General features: G+C 42.9%; 1 protein-coding gene across 1 annotated transcript in view; it reads right to left on the minus strand.

The window, feature by feature from the left end:
* The window catches only part of GPLD1 (glycosylphosphatidylinositol specific phospholipase D1), a 55,392-nt gene that overhangs the window by 33,629 nt on the left and 6,246 nt on the right, over nt 1-15,517 (minus strand). Inside the window, exons 3-7 of the mRNA XM_028107512.2 lie at nt 6,353-6,431; nt 3,667-3,764; nt 3,141-3,251; nt 2,157-2,205; nt 1,203-1,257 (exon numbers count right to left, since the gene is read on the minus strand). Coding sequence (XP_027963313.1) covers nt 1,203-1,257; nt 2,157-2,205; nt 3,141-3,251; nt 3,667-3,764; nt 6,353-6,431 — 392 coding nt within the window. The remainder of the gene's footprint in view (nt 1-1,202; nt 1,258-2,156; nt 2,206-3,140; nt 3,252-3,666; nt 3,765-6,352; nt 6,432-15,517) is intronic.

Consider the following 15,517-nt stretch of genomic DNA (forward strand, 5'->3'; position numbering starts at 1 on the left):
TTCAAGGTAGGGAAGGATTTCTTAAATAAGACATCAAAAGTACAAATTACAATGGAAAAGATAGATATATTCAACTACATTAAAATTAAGTTCTGTTTATTAAGATACATCATAAGTAAAAAGACATGCCACAGACTGCAAAAAGATATAATAAACTAAGCAAAGATTAGAAGCCCTAATATACAAGGAACACTCACAACTAAGTAAAAAGGCCAAACAAACCAACAGAAAAGGCTAAAAACTAAACAAGATTTTCACTTAATATCACATACAGATGATCAATAAAATATGAAAGAACATTCAACCTCTAATTAATCAATGGGAAATGCAAATTAAAACGTTAATGAGATACCATTACCCACCAAACAGGCTATTTTTAAGTTGGACAATACCAAGTCTTGGAGAATGCAGAAGGAAAACTACCATATAAACCTGAGGAGAGTATCAATTGGGAAGACCATTCTCAAAGCCCGGGCTTGCTGATGTTAAATATGCATACACCCTATGACCCACCCCCCCAATTCCATGTCTAGTGGTGATTTGTTACAAGAGAGATTCCCCTCTGGTGCACAGACGTATGCACAAAAATGCTCACAGCAACACTACATGTAAAGCAAAACCACTCCACACTACTTACATATCATCCCCACTGGAATGGAGTGCTTCATTTGGTCTATCCATATAATGGAGGACCACATAGTAAGGAAAATGAGCTGCAGCCAAAACATCAATGTGACTATCTCAGACAGAAATGTAAGCAAAATTTGAATACATGCTACTCAGTTCTATTTATCTAAAGTTTAAAACCATGTGCTATTTTGTATATGGACACATCCATCCATACTATTCAACTATAAAGAAAAGCAACAAAATGATTAACAGGAGCCCCACAGGAGGGCTTACCCTGGTGGGAGAGAAGGCAAAGAGCTTTTAAGACACCAGTAAGGCTTGTATTTGAGCCAAGTGGTAGCTACACAGGTGTATGTGATCTTGTTTTTCATCAATATGCATTTTTAGATGGCATCAGTCACAAGTTCAAAGCATCTCCTTAAACCACTCTCATCTGCAGTTTTACTTCCCAAAATTTACAAATGCAGAAGACTCCTAATTACATCATAGGCTACATTTTCTAAGGGGATAAAAAGGGTCAAGCTTCTAAACGCCATTTGGAGAACACATATGTTAAGTGTAATTGTTCTTACCAGCGTCGTGCGAGGTAATTAAAACTGAACTCAAACTGGCTCAACACATCTCCTCCTAAGATAGGAGAAAAATATTTACATTTGGTCGGTTAGCGACAAGACATGGCATGTTTCTTTGCACACAGATTCGCACACTTCAGGTCATTAGCTCATCACCTTGTCCACACTTTTCTGTTCATTGTTTTAGGTACAAGCAGATCTTTAAGAAAACGTGATCATTTCTATCTTAGCCAGTGAAACATTATGAATTAAGAAAGAAACACCCATATAACCAAAAGTTTTTCTCTTTAAGGACGGACGAGCCATAAAGATTCTTTTAAAACGCCATTCACCATCTTCTTTGGCTACTTCAAGGTAATTTACTACAGGAAAAAGATGGAGGGTACCATTTTAAAGCTAAAGTATTAGGTGACCTTAGGTAATGAATTTTAAGCCGATAAAGGTAAAGCTTTTCTAAATTATGACACAAGTCAATGATGAAATGTGATTTTTTTAATAAAGAAATACACATAGACAACTTTTCAGAAATACACCTCTATGTCAAATGAGATATACCCATACTATAAATGAGATACTAAAATAAACCCATACTGCCCAGTAAGAAAGCTAGTTAGCATATGGACTGGCCAAGATGTGATAAAAATACGTATTTTACTTTAAATATTTTACATATTTTACTGTGCATCGGCACTCCTGTTACCTAGATACCTGCCTGGTTACTAGCCATTTCACAAAGGGACTGAATACCTATTTCACAGAATATGAAAATGACATTTTTACTCAGGAGAACCACACAGCCAGTCCTAATTCATCATGAAATGACCTCAGTTAAGGAGAAAGAAGGTTATTCAACATGGGGGGTGGGGAATACAGATTTAAGGTACAGTGGTGACTCTGTAACAAATGGGCTAGAACTATCGCAAAAGAAACTTTGCAAGTGTAAATGAACAGTACCGAAATCACCCGCCGAATGCGCCTTGGAATAGGAGCCATGAAAATCAACCTGAGGAAGAAAATCAGCTGATGTGAGTTTTTTATATAAATCACAAATTGTAGCCCACACCCCTACCCCACAGCCACACCAGGAGTGAGGAGATGAATGCCTAACCCAGTGAATGCTAAGGGTCTGTCCTAGACGGACTCGATTTTCAAAAAATTTATTGTTAAAATTTGTAGTGGCAGCCGAGCTGTGAATTAATGTCTGGTGACAAAACTACCGCAAACATCTGCACCTCAGAGGATGACTACTCAGTCTCTACTGAGCCCAAGCGTAAGCTTCGCACAGAATGGGACTTAATAGCGACTGGTGACCAGGGGGACTTGCAGACACAAGAGCGCCTTTTTCAGTTCAGGGCTATGGCATTTTCGTCCAGAAAACGGAAAAACGGGTGCAGGGGAGTGGGAGGTTACGGAGTGATAAGTCACAGGAATAAAGGCCCAGCACAGGGAGACACCGAAGGGTGGTGTGCGGACGGGTGGGCAAGCACAGCCTCTGTTACGGCTGCTGATCGCCACGCTGTACATCCGAAGCTCGCGTTAACGCTGTGCTAACCACACGCAAGTATGAAGTTTTTTTGAATGTTAAAAGAACACACACACGCGTGGAATCATCCCTTCCAAACAGAACTAAGTGGCAGCTCTTCATGTTCTTACTAATGCAACTTGAATAAACATGGGATTTCCCAAATGTTTGCAACGACACCGAACATCCCATTTATTGCAGATTTCGGTGCACGTTAGTGGTTCTGCCCGTGTGATGAATTTACGGAGCAGGAAGAGGAAGAGATGGACATGAAGACTGCTTTGGGCAAGAAGTCTTGCTTCCACGTGACCTCTGAAGAGCCTCAAGTTTTCCTTTCCTCTAAAAGGGCCAGTTTTTCATCTTGGGCAGGACAGTGTCACGCCCATAGAGTCATCCACCTGCAGACATGTACTCACGGCTCCCATGGTCCTAAGGAATCCTTGCTCGATACCCAAGCTGTGCCAGCTAACGTCGGCCACCATGTGAGATGTAATGCCGAACAAGAAGGCTACCAATTTCTCCGTGTCCTGCCGAAAAAGCAAATTGGAGGGATGGGCGCTTGGGTTATTTTATAAAGATCCTATTACAGTGTTTAAAAATAGGATTTCCATCCCCAAGACTTAACAACAATAAAATCAGAGGTGGGTACATTGTAGTTTCTAGTGACAAAAACCACAAAGGACTTTTTGAAGAAAAGTTTCACAGTGCCTTAGAAGGGCTTTCAGGTAGTTTACTCTTGGAGCGAAATGGTGACCTACTGCATTTTTCTAAGTAGTTTATTCAGGTATTAACTCTAAGCACATCCTGTGTCTGGCACTGAAGGTACAAGGGTGAGCAGCCCTCCCGGAGCCTGGGGTGGGGATGGGGTGCAGCATAAATGCAGACAGGGGGTGGAGGTGTCTGGGACTGAATTTCTTCTTGGCGCTAGAGGGCTGTGCCTACCTTCTCCCAGGGAAGGGGGTAGTTCTCTCGGATATAGTGGATGCTTGCATTCAGAAACGGGGTCCAGTGCGTGCTCTCAGACACGTCATGGAATTGCCCTGGTCAGACAAGAGCAGGTCTCAGGAGTCTTTCTGAAAAAGCTGGAGATTGTGCCAGTGACATCTGCCACCACGGCTACCCTCCCCCTCCCTCCGAGCCTCTTGGGTTCTTCTGTTGATGTTCAGAGGAAGCCTCTAGAACAGAAGCGCCAGCTGGGAGAGAGAGAAAGCCGGACCGGCTCACAACATCGGCAATCACCTGGGCTAAAGGGAAGGAGAAAAGGGGTGTGGGGGGCGGGGGTGCCAGAGTCAGCGGTAGGGCGGTGCAGGTGGGGTGCAGGGGGTATGGGAGGGGGGTGTCACATGTCATGAGGGGCAACTGGAACCAAAACTCCGGAGTTTAGATCCCTCTGTTCAAATCGTTTTGCTGTCGCTAAAGTAAAAACATTCTAACCAGTTTTAAATCATTGGCTTTTCTGGAAATGATTTTCAAAGACACTGCAACTATGAAATTTGATTTGCTCTAAGTTTTTGTAAAAGATAGAACTTACAATTCCTATTTTACAGAATTCCATAAAAATCCAAAGTATAGCAGCAGCTCTTTGGACAAAACTCCCCCTGAACCAAATTGCCAGATTAAGCAAAGCTTTTTGTTCCCCTCTCTAATCCAACTGAACGAAGAGAAAGCCCACCCAGAGCCTACGGGGTGGTGGCAGCCAGGTCACTGTCTCCACGCACCTGTCCCCACAGCTGAGCTGTCGCTTACTGAGGGTCAGGGCTGCTTCTAATCCTGGGTAGCCAGCTGTCCTCGTTATTGTTACAGATTTGATTCAGTTATTAGGTAAACCGATGCAATGGAATATAAAAACAACTGCTTCTTCGGCAACGGAGAACATTTGCTTCTGCAAGATGCAATAAAAGTGAGCCCTCAAATCAAAGAAGACAGGTGCTGTGCAAGTAGGTATGTGTGGGATCAAGGGAAAATTTGGAAAAATTCATGAAAATCTAAGAGGAGTCTGCATCAAATTCCTCATAGTCAGTGTAGGTTTCATAATGCTAATTGAGCTCGCTGGTGCATCAGTCTGCACTGGTCCTGAGTTTTACGTCAGGGAGGAGGGCATGTACTGGTGGAGGAAAAACAGGAAACTTGGAACACAGAGCCTTCAGCACTGTGAGTTTGGCTGGTCTCTTAAGATGGCATATATTAGGCAAGTTTTCTCAAATTTAATTGTCAAAAAAAAGTCCTTTTTTAACTTATGTAAGATATCAAGGAACAATTATCGAGACATTACAGCCTCCTGAATACAATTTGGGAAACACTAAGTTAGAAATAGGTCTAGAGAGAAAAAAAACTAACAAGCAGGCAAAATAAAAGGATTAAGAAAAGACAGTTAACAGCCTAAGAAGGAAAAAGAAAAAAAAAAAAAAACCCACCCAACCTTACAAATATGACAAATACAAAAAAGCTTACTTGGTATCCTAACTACAGGAGTGGGTAACCCTAAACATTTCATTTAGCCTAAAGGCATTGCTGTATTAAAACAAACATTGGTGGCACCTGGGTTGCTCAGTCGGTTAAGCATCTGCCTTCGGCTCAGGTCATGATCCCAGGGTCCCGAGATCGAGCCCCACATCGGGCTCCCTGCTCAGCGGGGAGTCTGCTTCTGCCTCTGCTCCTCTCCCCTCCCCACCCCCTGCTCGTGTTCTCTCTCTCTCTCAAATGAATAAAATCTTAAAAATACACTGGGATTTTGACCCTGAGACTCCAAAAACGGTTTACATGATGACCGATGTACCGGTGTCTTTCATCTACCCCTCCAGACCCACTGTCCACCCGTCTCTGCCCTGCACGCTGCCCCTGAAGGGACCTGCCCAACTGGCCTCTTTGCCAGTCGGCTTTGGTTGGGTTGGGTCTGGCCGGTGGGGAGAATGGAGAGGAGATCAGAAAAAAGGAAGAGGGGTGGGGGAGAAGTGTTCATTCTCCCAGATCCCCCACTCTGGGGTCTCGGGGGCTGGCTGTGTCCCTGACTGAAGGTCTGGCCCCCTTCAGGGAGCCTCCCCATTCAGTTCCAGGAGCTGCTCCCTCCCTGCACTGTTCCTGCAGACTTACATCCAGCCTGTAGCTCTGTAAATGGTCCTCTTATAAGACAGCAGAGTGCACCTTCCATGCCCGCTGGGGCCCCAATACACCCCATAAGCGCAGGTCACTGATAACACTGCCTTAGATCTGTACAGCACTTGACAAAAGAATATGCATTAATGCCAAAAAATCCAGTAAAGGGGCAAGGCAGGCCTATTATCACTACATCACAGGCGTGGAAACAGACTTAGCATGGCAAGACTTTGAGGGTCACATGCTAACAGACAGCATGGCCAGAACAAGAACTCAGGCCCTTCAGTCTCTTTCAAAATCTTTTCTCTTCACCAGAAAGCAGTAATGCAAGTTCAAGGACGCGTAGGATCGTGAAATCTCTCAGAATTTCTACGCTTAAGTAGGTAAGGTTTGGTTAAATGAAAATTGCAGTCATGTTGAACTAAGTCATTGACCAACGACAGTGGAAAACACCCCATGTTAGATTTCCTCTGTCCTAGCTGCTCCTGTGAACCACGTGAGGGCAACATGTGGCTCCGCAAGACTCGGATCTCACCTCTCTCGCAGAGGCTGGGGTAGAAGGCGTCAGGAAACACGGCTCCGGCCTGATACGCATCCTGGTGCTCAAGCAACAGCTGGGAAGAGGAAAGCAGAGAGATTAGGGGCAGAGGCAGCCGCCTGGGACAAGCCCGCCCTCCAGCAAGAGGCAGGGTGGAAGGAAGGCGTTAAGTGCGTACATAAAACCTCGGGCATAACCCAAGACGACGCCCTACAACAGAGAACCTCAGGTTCTGTCCTAGCAAACACAGGCTGATCAAGTAGCAAATCACTCATTTAATTTCACCTCCTTTGGTTTCTCTGTCCACCAAAAAAGCAGGATGTCCCCCCAAGGCTAGTTCACTGACTGGTCTGTGGTAGATTTTCAATGATCTGGTGGAAAAATCAGTGCAATGAGAGAAATACAAACATATATACATATAACATACATACATACACATGGTGTATGCACATATAGTTACACCACTGACCCCTGAACACAGATAGGAACCACCCGGATCCACTCAGATGCAGACTCTTCACTAGATATAGTAGAGTACTAGAAGTGTATTGTCCTTATGGCATTTTCTCATTAACATTTTCTTTAGCTGCTTTATTAGAAGAATACAGGATATAATACATATCACCTACAAAAAAGTGTAAATTGACTCATCAGTAATGCTTCTGGTCAACAGTAGGCTGGTAGTTAAGTTTTGGGGGAGTCAAAAGTTAGATATGGAGTTTTGACTGCCTGGGGATCAGTGCCCCCTAATCCCAGTGTGGGTTCTATCTATAGATAGATAGAGAGAGAGAGAGGGAGATCTATTTATATACAAGTTTATAGTTGCTACGTGTAGAGTCAGATGATGCCTTCTGGGCTTTTGGGGGGGTTAAAAAATCCTTTCCCTTTTTTTTTTTAAAGATGTTATTTATTTATTTGAGAGAGAGAATGAGAGAGAGCAAGCACGAGAGGGAAGAGGGTCGGAGGGAGTAGCACACTCCCTGCCGAGCAGGGAGCCCGATGTGGGACTCGATCCCGGGACTCCAGGACCATGACCTGAGCCGAAGGCAGTCCCTTAACCAACTGAGCCACCCAGGCTCCCACCCTTTTAAAATTATGGTAAAAGAACGTATTTCAGGGCACCTGGGTGGCTCAGTCGGTTAAGCGTCTGCCTTCGGCTCAGGTCATGGTCCCAGGGTCCTGGGATGGAGAGTCCTCCCTTGCTGAGCAGGGAGCCTGATTCTCTCTCTCTCCTCACACGCCCACCCCCATCTCTCTCTCAAAATCTTTTTTTTTTTTTAAAAACAGAACATTATACTTCAATGTTCTGCTCGGTTGACTGGCTTACTCCATTCCATTCTCACCCCCTTGAGGTGGGCTAGCTGTTGGCAGAGGTTAGAAACAAAGACCACCTTTCCCAGACTCCACGCAGAGCCCCCCTCGCCCTCTGCTCCTTCAGCTAGCAGGCATGTGCTGGCTTTGCCACAGAGGTAGCAGGGGACCCAGGTGGCCACAGGCAGAGGACAGAGCACCCATTTTGCTAGTAAGGAGCACGGCTGAGGAGATGAGGTCCCGGAGCCAACAGCCAAGGTGATGGCCGCTTACTTCCCAGACCGTGTAGGTGGCCGTTGGATGCGGAGCCAGCGGCGGGGGCCGCGGCCGTCTGACTCAGCACAGGAGGCCCCAGAGGCCAGTTCTGTGTGTGGTCCTCGGAGCCCTTCCCAGATGCTCAGCCCAGAGCCCTGCTCTTCCAGAGCTCAGAGTTCTTCAGCACCCAGTTCCCCAATTCTGGGGGGAGCTCAGCATAAGCTAGCCAGAGGGGTTTCCAGGATCTGCAGATGAACTCTGACTGCCAAAGTGAAAGTCTGGCGGGCTAAATTTTTTTTTTTAAGTATTTATTTAAGTAATCTCTACCCCCCTCCAACCTGGGGCTCAAACTCACAACCCTGAGATTAAGAGTTACATGTTCTTCCAACTAAGCCAGCCATGCACCCCCTAAGCTTTAAGATTTTATTTGAGAGAGAGCGTGTGCGTGTGTGCGTGTATGAGAGAGAGAGCGCGTGCATGAGCAGGTGGGAGAGGGAGAGGGAGGGAGAAACAGGCTCTCCGCTGAGCAGAGAACCCGATGTGGGGCTCGATTCCCAGAATCCTGAGATCGCGACCTGAGCCAAAGGCAGATGCCCAACCGACTGTGCCACCCAGGCACCCCACCCTTGAACTTTTTAATGTATCCATAAGGACTTACTAATCCCCACTGCTACAAGGGTGTTTGGCTCCAAGATGCACGTTTGATCAAAGGTAGCTCAGTTAGAACCTTCCCTGAGACTCTTCATGGAGAGCTATGTGGAAGACAACCTCTTGTTGTCCCTTGGGGATTTTCAGCCTGAGGGCTGAGTTCTGCACGGCCTGCGTCCTCCACGTGAAGGGAGACCACCACCTAGACCTCAGCGTGCAGCTCTGCTCCAAGCACTATCAGTTACGTGAGCCAATGACGTCTCCTTCTTCTCTAAAGATAGCTTGCCAGTCGGACTTTCATCACTTAAATTAACTCTATTGAATATTTACCTTGTCAGCCACGGTCTTGGTCACTTTATGAGTAAGACTTGTTGAATCTGCATCTCTAGGTGAGGGAGATGCTGTTATTTAACACCAAAAAATCCTGAAGTGAACTTTGAAAAGTAGATGTGTCAGCGAAAGAGGAAGTGCTGGTGGGGGAGTAAGTACAGGGGGAGGATGCAAACTTCAGATATAAAAATGTATTTTTAAGCTACAGAAATAAAAAGTAGGATATTGGAATCAAGAGAGATCAATGAAACAGAATAAAGAGCAAGAAACAGACTCAAACATACACAACATACAATGGGGATGAATGAAAGGTGAAGTAACCAACTGGTGGTGTTGGCACAACCCCGGGGCAGTGAGGGTTCCATTCTTGCAGGGGATCCAGCGTGGCCTATGTGACGCGGACTTGAAATTAACATTGACCAACAAGAGGTTCCTACACCCCCTCACGTGCTTTATGCCAAAATATATACAAGATGAATTAAAGAGTTAAAGGCAAAACAGGAAGCCACAAAATTAGCAGGACAAAATTCAAGGGGATAACTGCATCATCTCAGACGGGAAATGATTTCTCTAAGCAAAGCATACAGGCAGAGACCATAAAAGAATAGAACGGTGCACTTAACAACACAAACATTGGAGCATTCTGCACGGTAAAGAGCACCGGAAGCAAACTGAAGAGAAAAATAACCATGAGAATTATTTGATACATGACAGGGCTGATTATCTTTAAGAAGTCATTCTTCCACGTCAAGATAAATATCGTGATGGAGAAATGTGCAAAACACGAGATTCACAGATGTAATAGAAATAGTTGAGAAACACTTGAAGTGTATTTAACCTCATTAATTAATTAAAATGCCAATTAAGCCTTATAACAAAACATTTTCCCACCTACCAAGTGAGCAAAAAATGAGAAAATTAAAAACGGGTCCTAAAAGTGAATCTGTTTCCAAATCTGAAGATACTTATCAAGAAATTTCAATCAGGGGCGCCTGGGTGGCTCAGTCGGTAAAGCATTGGTGTTCTGCTCAGGTCACGATCTCAGGGTCCTGGGATCGAGCCCCAAATCGGGCTCCCTGCTCAGTGGGGAGTCTGCTCCCTCTCCCCCTGCTGCTCTACCTGCTTGTTTGTGCATGCTCTCTCAAATAAATTTTTAAAAAAACAAATTTCGATGAAATACACAAGTAACCGAGGATATTAATCCTTCCTCCATCATAGAGATCATTCCTGTTTCGTTTGTTTTTGTCCTTTGTTTCTGGGCCAGAAGGACTCGGCTAGAAGTGCCACGGCTGAAGGGTTTGCCAAAAAAGGTTGGGAAACTGGTCACAAACAAGGAGACTGGGCACAAAGAACACCTATTGAAAATGACGACCAGGCTTCTCACTGTTGGAGAAAGGAGCCGCAGATACGGACATAGAGAACACGCGAACAGATTCTCTGGCGATGGATCATTAATTGGAGATACTCTTGTGTGAGCTCCTGGTTTTAAATAAACTGGCAGATAAATAAACACAAAAGCAACAACTTCAGGCAGAATCTGGGACAATGCAAGCATCAAGATAAATGATAATAATGTCATATAAACCATTAAATAGAATGTATATGGATATGAGTAAATATACGAAATGGGGAAGAGGGAAAGGCTCTACTTAACAGTAGAATGCCAAGAAATGTAGAAAGAGTGATGGAATCAGATAAACAGTTTGGCAACCATCATAATTACTTCCGGCAAGAATTATCAACAGTTTTACCAGTGGGTAAAACTGATGAGAAACAGGATATTTACATTACCTCAATCTCTCTCCCCACAAAATATTTACTTGCTAATTAAAGAGTAGAAAATACTTATTAACTTTCCAGTGTTAAAATGTGAAGATGTCATCTCAACCAGGTGATAAAAATTATCACTAGGACTTCTGCTTCCAGGAAGATGGAATAAACGTGCTTATTTAAGCACAACTAAGACCCCTGGGCAGTGTACACAAAATGAGCATAAGAAGCCCCTGAAAGGTGGAGGTAGGTATGCAGGTGGCTGGGGAGCTCAGGACCAGAAGACGACATTGTGGTGAATTCTCTGGGCTTTCCCTTTACCTCATAGGTCCCAAACTGGATACCAGGAAAGTATTGCCAACCTAGAACCTCTAATGGGCATAAACCAAACACACAAACAAAATCCACAAAAAAAAGCCCGCTTTCTCTATCCGTAAGACCAGGAAATGGGCAGCCTGGCAAAGACAGAAAACTTTTAGACAATAGCCTTTCTACTCTAGCCAAACATCACAGAAAAAAACTGTGGCCCCACCCTCACCAGGACTTTTCATTTGTCCCTGATCCCTACCCCTCGGTGTCAGTGGAGACCATGGGGAGAGCCTAGACATCCAGTCCCAACTGCAGTAACATGGCGCCTCTCCCCATCCCCACTGGGTGGGATCAGAAGAGGCCCAGGGAAGAGCAGGATGTCTGCCACCACAAGGAGACACCCCCCAGCATCCATAGAGGCCACAGTGAGGAGCAATAATTAGGCACTTCTACCCCTCCCAGCTGGAGAAGCATCCATGGAGGCTCGGGGGAATCTTGACTTCTACCCCCAGCTGGCAGTTAGGAAGAGTTAGGAGGTGGTGACCTTCCCCATTCTGTTCGCCTCCCAAAGTGGTGTCAGAAGAAGTCAGCTAAAACAAAAGGCTTCAGTAAGACCCTGAGTCTCATAACCTAATACCTAAAATGTCCAGGTTTCAAAGAGCACTCATCACACCAAGAACCAGGAATCTCAAAAGGAATAAAGAGAGATACTAATAGAGGCCAAATGAAATGGTAGAAATTTTAGAATTATCTGACAAAATATTTTAAAGAAGCCATCATAAAAATGCTTCAATTACAAACATACTTCAAACAACCACCACCCTCCAACCACCACCACCAAAATAGTCTCAGGAAAGGAATATATAAAGAACCACCCAGTGAAACTTTTAGAAATGACAATGTAATCACTGAAATGAAAGTTAACATCACCAGAAACAGTACACTTGACACTGGGAGCCTTCTGGTTTGATAAGATGAGAATACAGCATCGATTCTGTGTTCTGTGGTATTTCTGTCAAAAGATAACCTGCACGGGGCACCTGCGTGGCTCAGTCAGTTAAGTGTGTGCCTTTGGCTCAGGTCATGATCCCAGGGTCCTGGGATCAAGTCCCGCATCGGGCTCCCTGCTCGGCAGGGAGCCTGCTTCTCCCTCTGCCCCTCTCCTCCCACCCCTTGTGCGCACCCACAAGCTCTCTCTCGCAAATAAATAAAATCTTAAAAAAAAAAAAAAGTTAACCTGCAAAGGGATCTATCATGAGAAACTAGCAGACGAAATCAAACTAAGGTACGTTCTCCAGTTATTGGACTGTGCCCTTTCCAAAATATCAAGGTCATTAAAGATAAGGAAGGCCTGAGGAACTGTTCTAGATCACATGGTCCTGGACTGGTCCTGGAACCATAAAGAAGATTATTGAGACAACTGGAGAGATCTGAATGAAGCCTGAGGACTGGGTGAAAGTGTTATTCAATGTTGATTTCCTGACTGTGGTAACTGTGCTGTGGTTCCATAGGAGTGTCCCTTTTTTTTGGAAATACACAATGATGTGTTAAAGGCTAATGGGCATCATGCCAGCAATTCACTCTAGAATGGTTCAGGAGAAAAGAAATCAGTATGTATAAATAGTGTGGAATTGCATGAAATCTCTGGACATGAGGGATTCCATTTTCCTTTCCAACTAACGAGCTCCTAACTCAGCCGGAAGCAGCAACTGTTTGACAAGCGGTTGCTCCTAACATTTCAACAGAGTCACACACATTCGGATCAGTGGAGGACAGTAAAGTCAGTAAGTACAAAGCAGGGATTTTCACTTGATATCAGTAAGATAGTCATCACAAGCGGTTCGACTGAGCAGCACCAATACAGCAGGGTTTTTTTTTTTTTTCTTTTCTGCTTTTATGTAAATCCTGTAATTACCTCTTCCTTCTTTCTCATAAAAGCCCCCTTGCTTTCCCTGCACGAGTGGGACACTTTTCTGGTTACTCTGGAATCTGTGCTCCCCTGAATAAAGACCTTTGTTCCTTTTCAGTTCTACCTCCTTTCCTTGGGGGACAACAGAAAGGATAAAACAGCAAATACGCCAATAATTGAGGATCTACAGGAATATGGTAAGGGGCATATAGGGATTGGCCTAATTGTCCGGCTTTTCTATTGGTTTTTAACTACTTCCAAATAAAAAAGTTAAAATATAGACTTGTTCGAATAAATTATGGTACATTATGGTAATAGAAAAATATGTAATTGTCCTAAATGATTCTCAAGATCTCTTTTGACTTAGAAAGGTATCACCGATATATTAAATGAAAAATAGCAAGTTGCATAGTGTGTAGAGTATAATTTTGGGGGGAAGAAGGTACTAATAAATTAAAAAATAATGCTGAGAATGATATAAAGCCAAGTGTCAACATTGTTTGTCTCAGAATGATTTACAGTGTACATCTCTCAGTTTTCTAATCAGAAAAGAAGAAATCTCTTCTGGAGGCAGGCAGAAGTAGGGCAGAGAGGACTGAAACCAACCAAATTAACTACCATTGCTAGGATTTCATGGTTAAAATACCACATTCTGTTTATTTTTATAGAAAGTAAATATATATATATATAATGAGTCCAATCATCACAGTATGAAACTAGAAATCAATTATTTTTTAAGAAAAAAAAACTAGGGAAAAAACACATGGACGCTAAACATGCTAGTGAAAATGGATGGGTCAATGAAGAAATCCGAGGAAATGAAACAATACATGAAGACAAACAAAAATGGAAACACAATGACTGAAAATATTTGTGTGGCACCTGGCTGGCTTGGTTGGTAGAGCACGTCGTGACTTAGATCTCAGGGTCATGAGTTTAAGCCCCATGTTGGGCATGGAACCCACTTTAAAAAAAAAATCTTTGGGATACAGCAGATACAGTTCTAGGAAGGAAGTTTATAGCAGTACAGGTTTTACAAGAAACAAGAAAAATCTCAAAACAGCAATCAAACCTTATACCCAAAGGAACTAGAAAAAGAAAATAAAGCCCAAAGTTGGTAGAAGGAAGATAAAAGTTTACAGTGGAAATAAATGCAAAAAATATGTATCAGTGAAACCAAGAGTTAGTTCTTTGAGAAGATAAACACAATTGATAAACCTTTAGCCAGACTCCTCAAGAAAGAGCAACTAATAAATAAAATCAGAAATGGAGAAATAACAACCAACACCACAGAAATACAAAGAATTATAAAAGAATACTATGAAAAATTATGTAACAAATTGGAGAACGTAGAAGAGATGGATAAATTCCTAGAAACATACAATCTGCCAAAACTGAATCAAGAAGAAATAGAAAATTTGAACAGACCAATTACTAGTAACAAAATTGAATCTGTAATCAAAAAATTCCCCAACAAAAGTCCAGGACCAGATGGCTTCACAGGTGAACTCTACCTAACATTTAAAGAAGAATTCATACCTATTCTTCTCAAACTATTCCAAAAAAATAGAAGAGGAAGGAAAACTTCCAAATCCATTCTACAAGGCCAGCTTTACCCTGATTCCAAAACCAGACACCACTAAAAAAGAGAACTACTGGCCAATATCCTTGATGAACACAGATGCAAAAATCTTCAACACATATTACCAAACCAAATTCAATAGTATGTTAAAAGGACCATTCACCATGATCAAGTGGGATTTATTCCTGGGATTCAAGAGTGGTTCAATATTCTCAAATCAATGTGATCTATCACATTAACAAGAAGGATAAAAACCGTATGATCATCTCAAGAGATCTAGAAAAAAGGATTTGATACAATATTTGTTCGTGATAAAAACTCTCAATAAAGTGAATTTAGAGGAACCATACCTCAACATGATAAAGGCCTTCTATGAAAAACCCACAGCTAACATCATTCTCAATGGGGAAAAACTGAGAGCTTTTCCCCTAAGGTCAGAAACAAGACAAGGATGTCCACTCCCACCACTTTTATTCAACAGAGTACTGGAAGTCCTAGCTGCAGCAATCAGACAAGAAATAGAAGCATCCAAACTAGTAAGAAGTAAAATGGTCACTATCTGCAGATGACACGATACTATATATAGAAAACCCTAAAAGACTACCAAAAAAACCTATTCGAATAAAGGAATTCAGTGAAGTTGCAGGATACAAAATTAGTATGTAGAATCTGCGGCATTTCTATATATTCATCATAACGTAGCAAAAAGAAAAATTAAGAAAACAAGCTCATTCACAATTGCATCAAAAAGAATAAAGTATCTATAGTTTAACCAAGGATGTGAAAGACCTATACCCTGAAAACTGTAAGATACTGATGAAAGAAACTGAACGTGATGCAAATGGAAAGGTATTCTGTGCTCATGGATTAGAAGATTAATATTGCGAAAATGTCCGTATTACCCAAAGCAAACTACAGATTAATGCAATCCCTATCAAAATACCAATGGCATTTTTCACAGAACTAGAACAATCAATCCTAAAATTTGTATGGAATCACAAAAGACCCCAAATAGCCAAAAGAAATCTTGAGAAAGGAGAACAAAACT

This window comes from Eumetopias jubatus, unplaced genomic scaffold, assembly GCF_037043125.1.
Source record: "Eumetopias jubatus isolate StellerSeaLion01/CBP00866 unplaced genomic scaffold, mEumJub1_p1.0 scaffold_6, whole genome shotgun sequence".
In the NCBI taxonomy this organism is placed as follows: domain Eukaryota; kingdom Metazoa; phylum Chordata; class Mammalia; order Carnivora; family Otariidae; genus Eumetopias; species Eumetopias jubatus.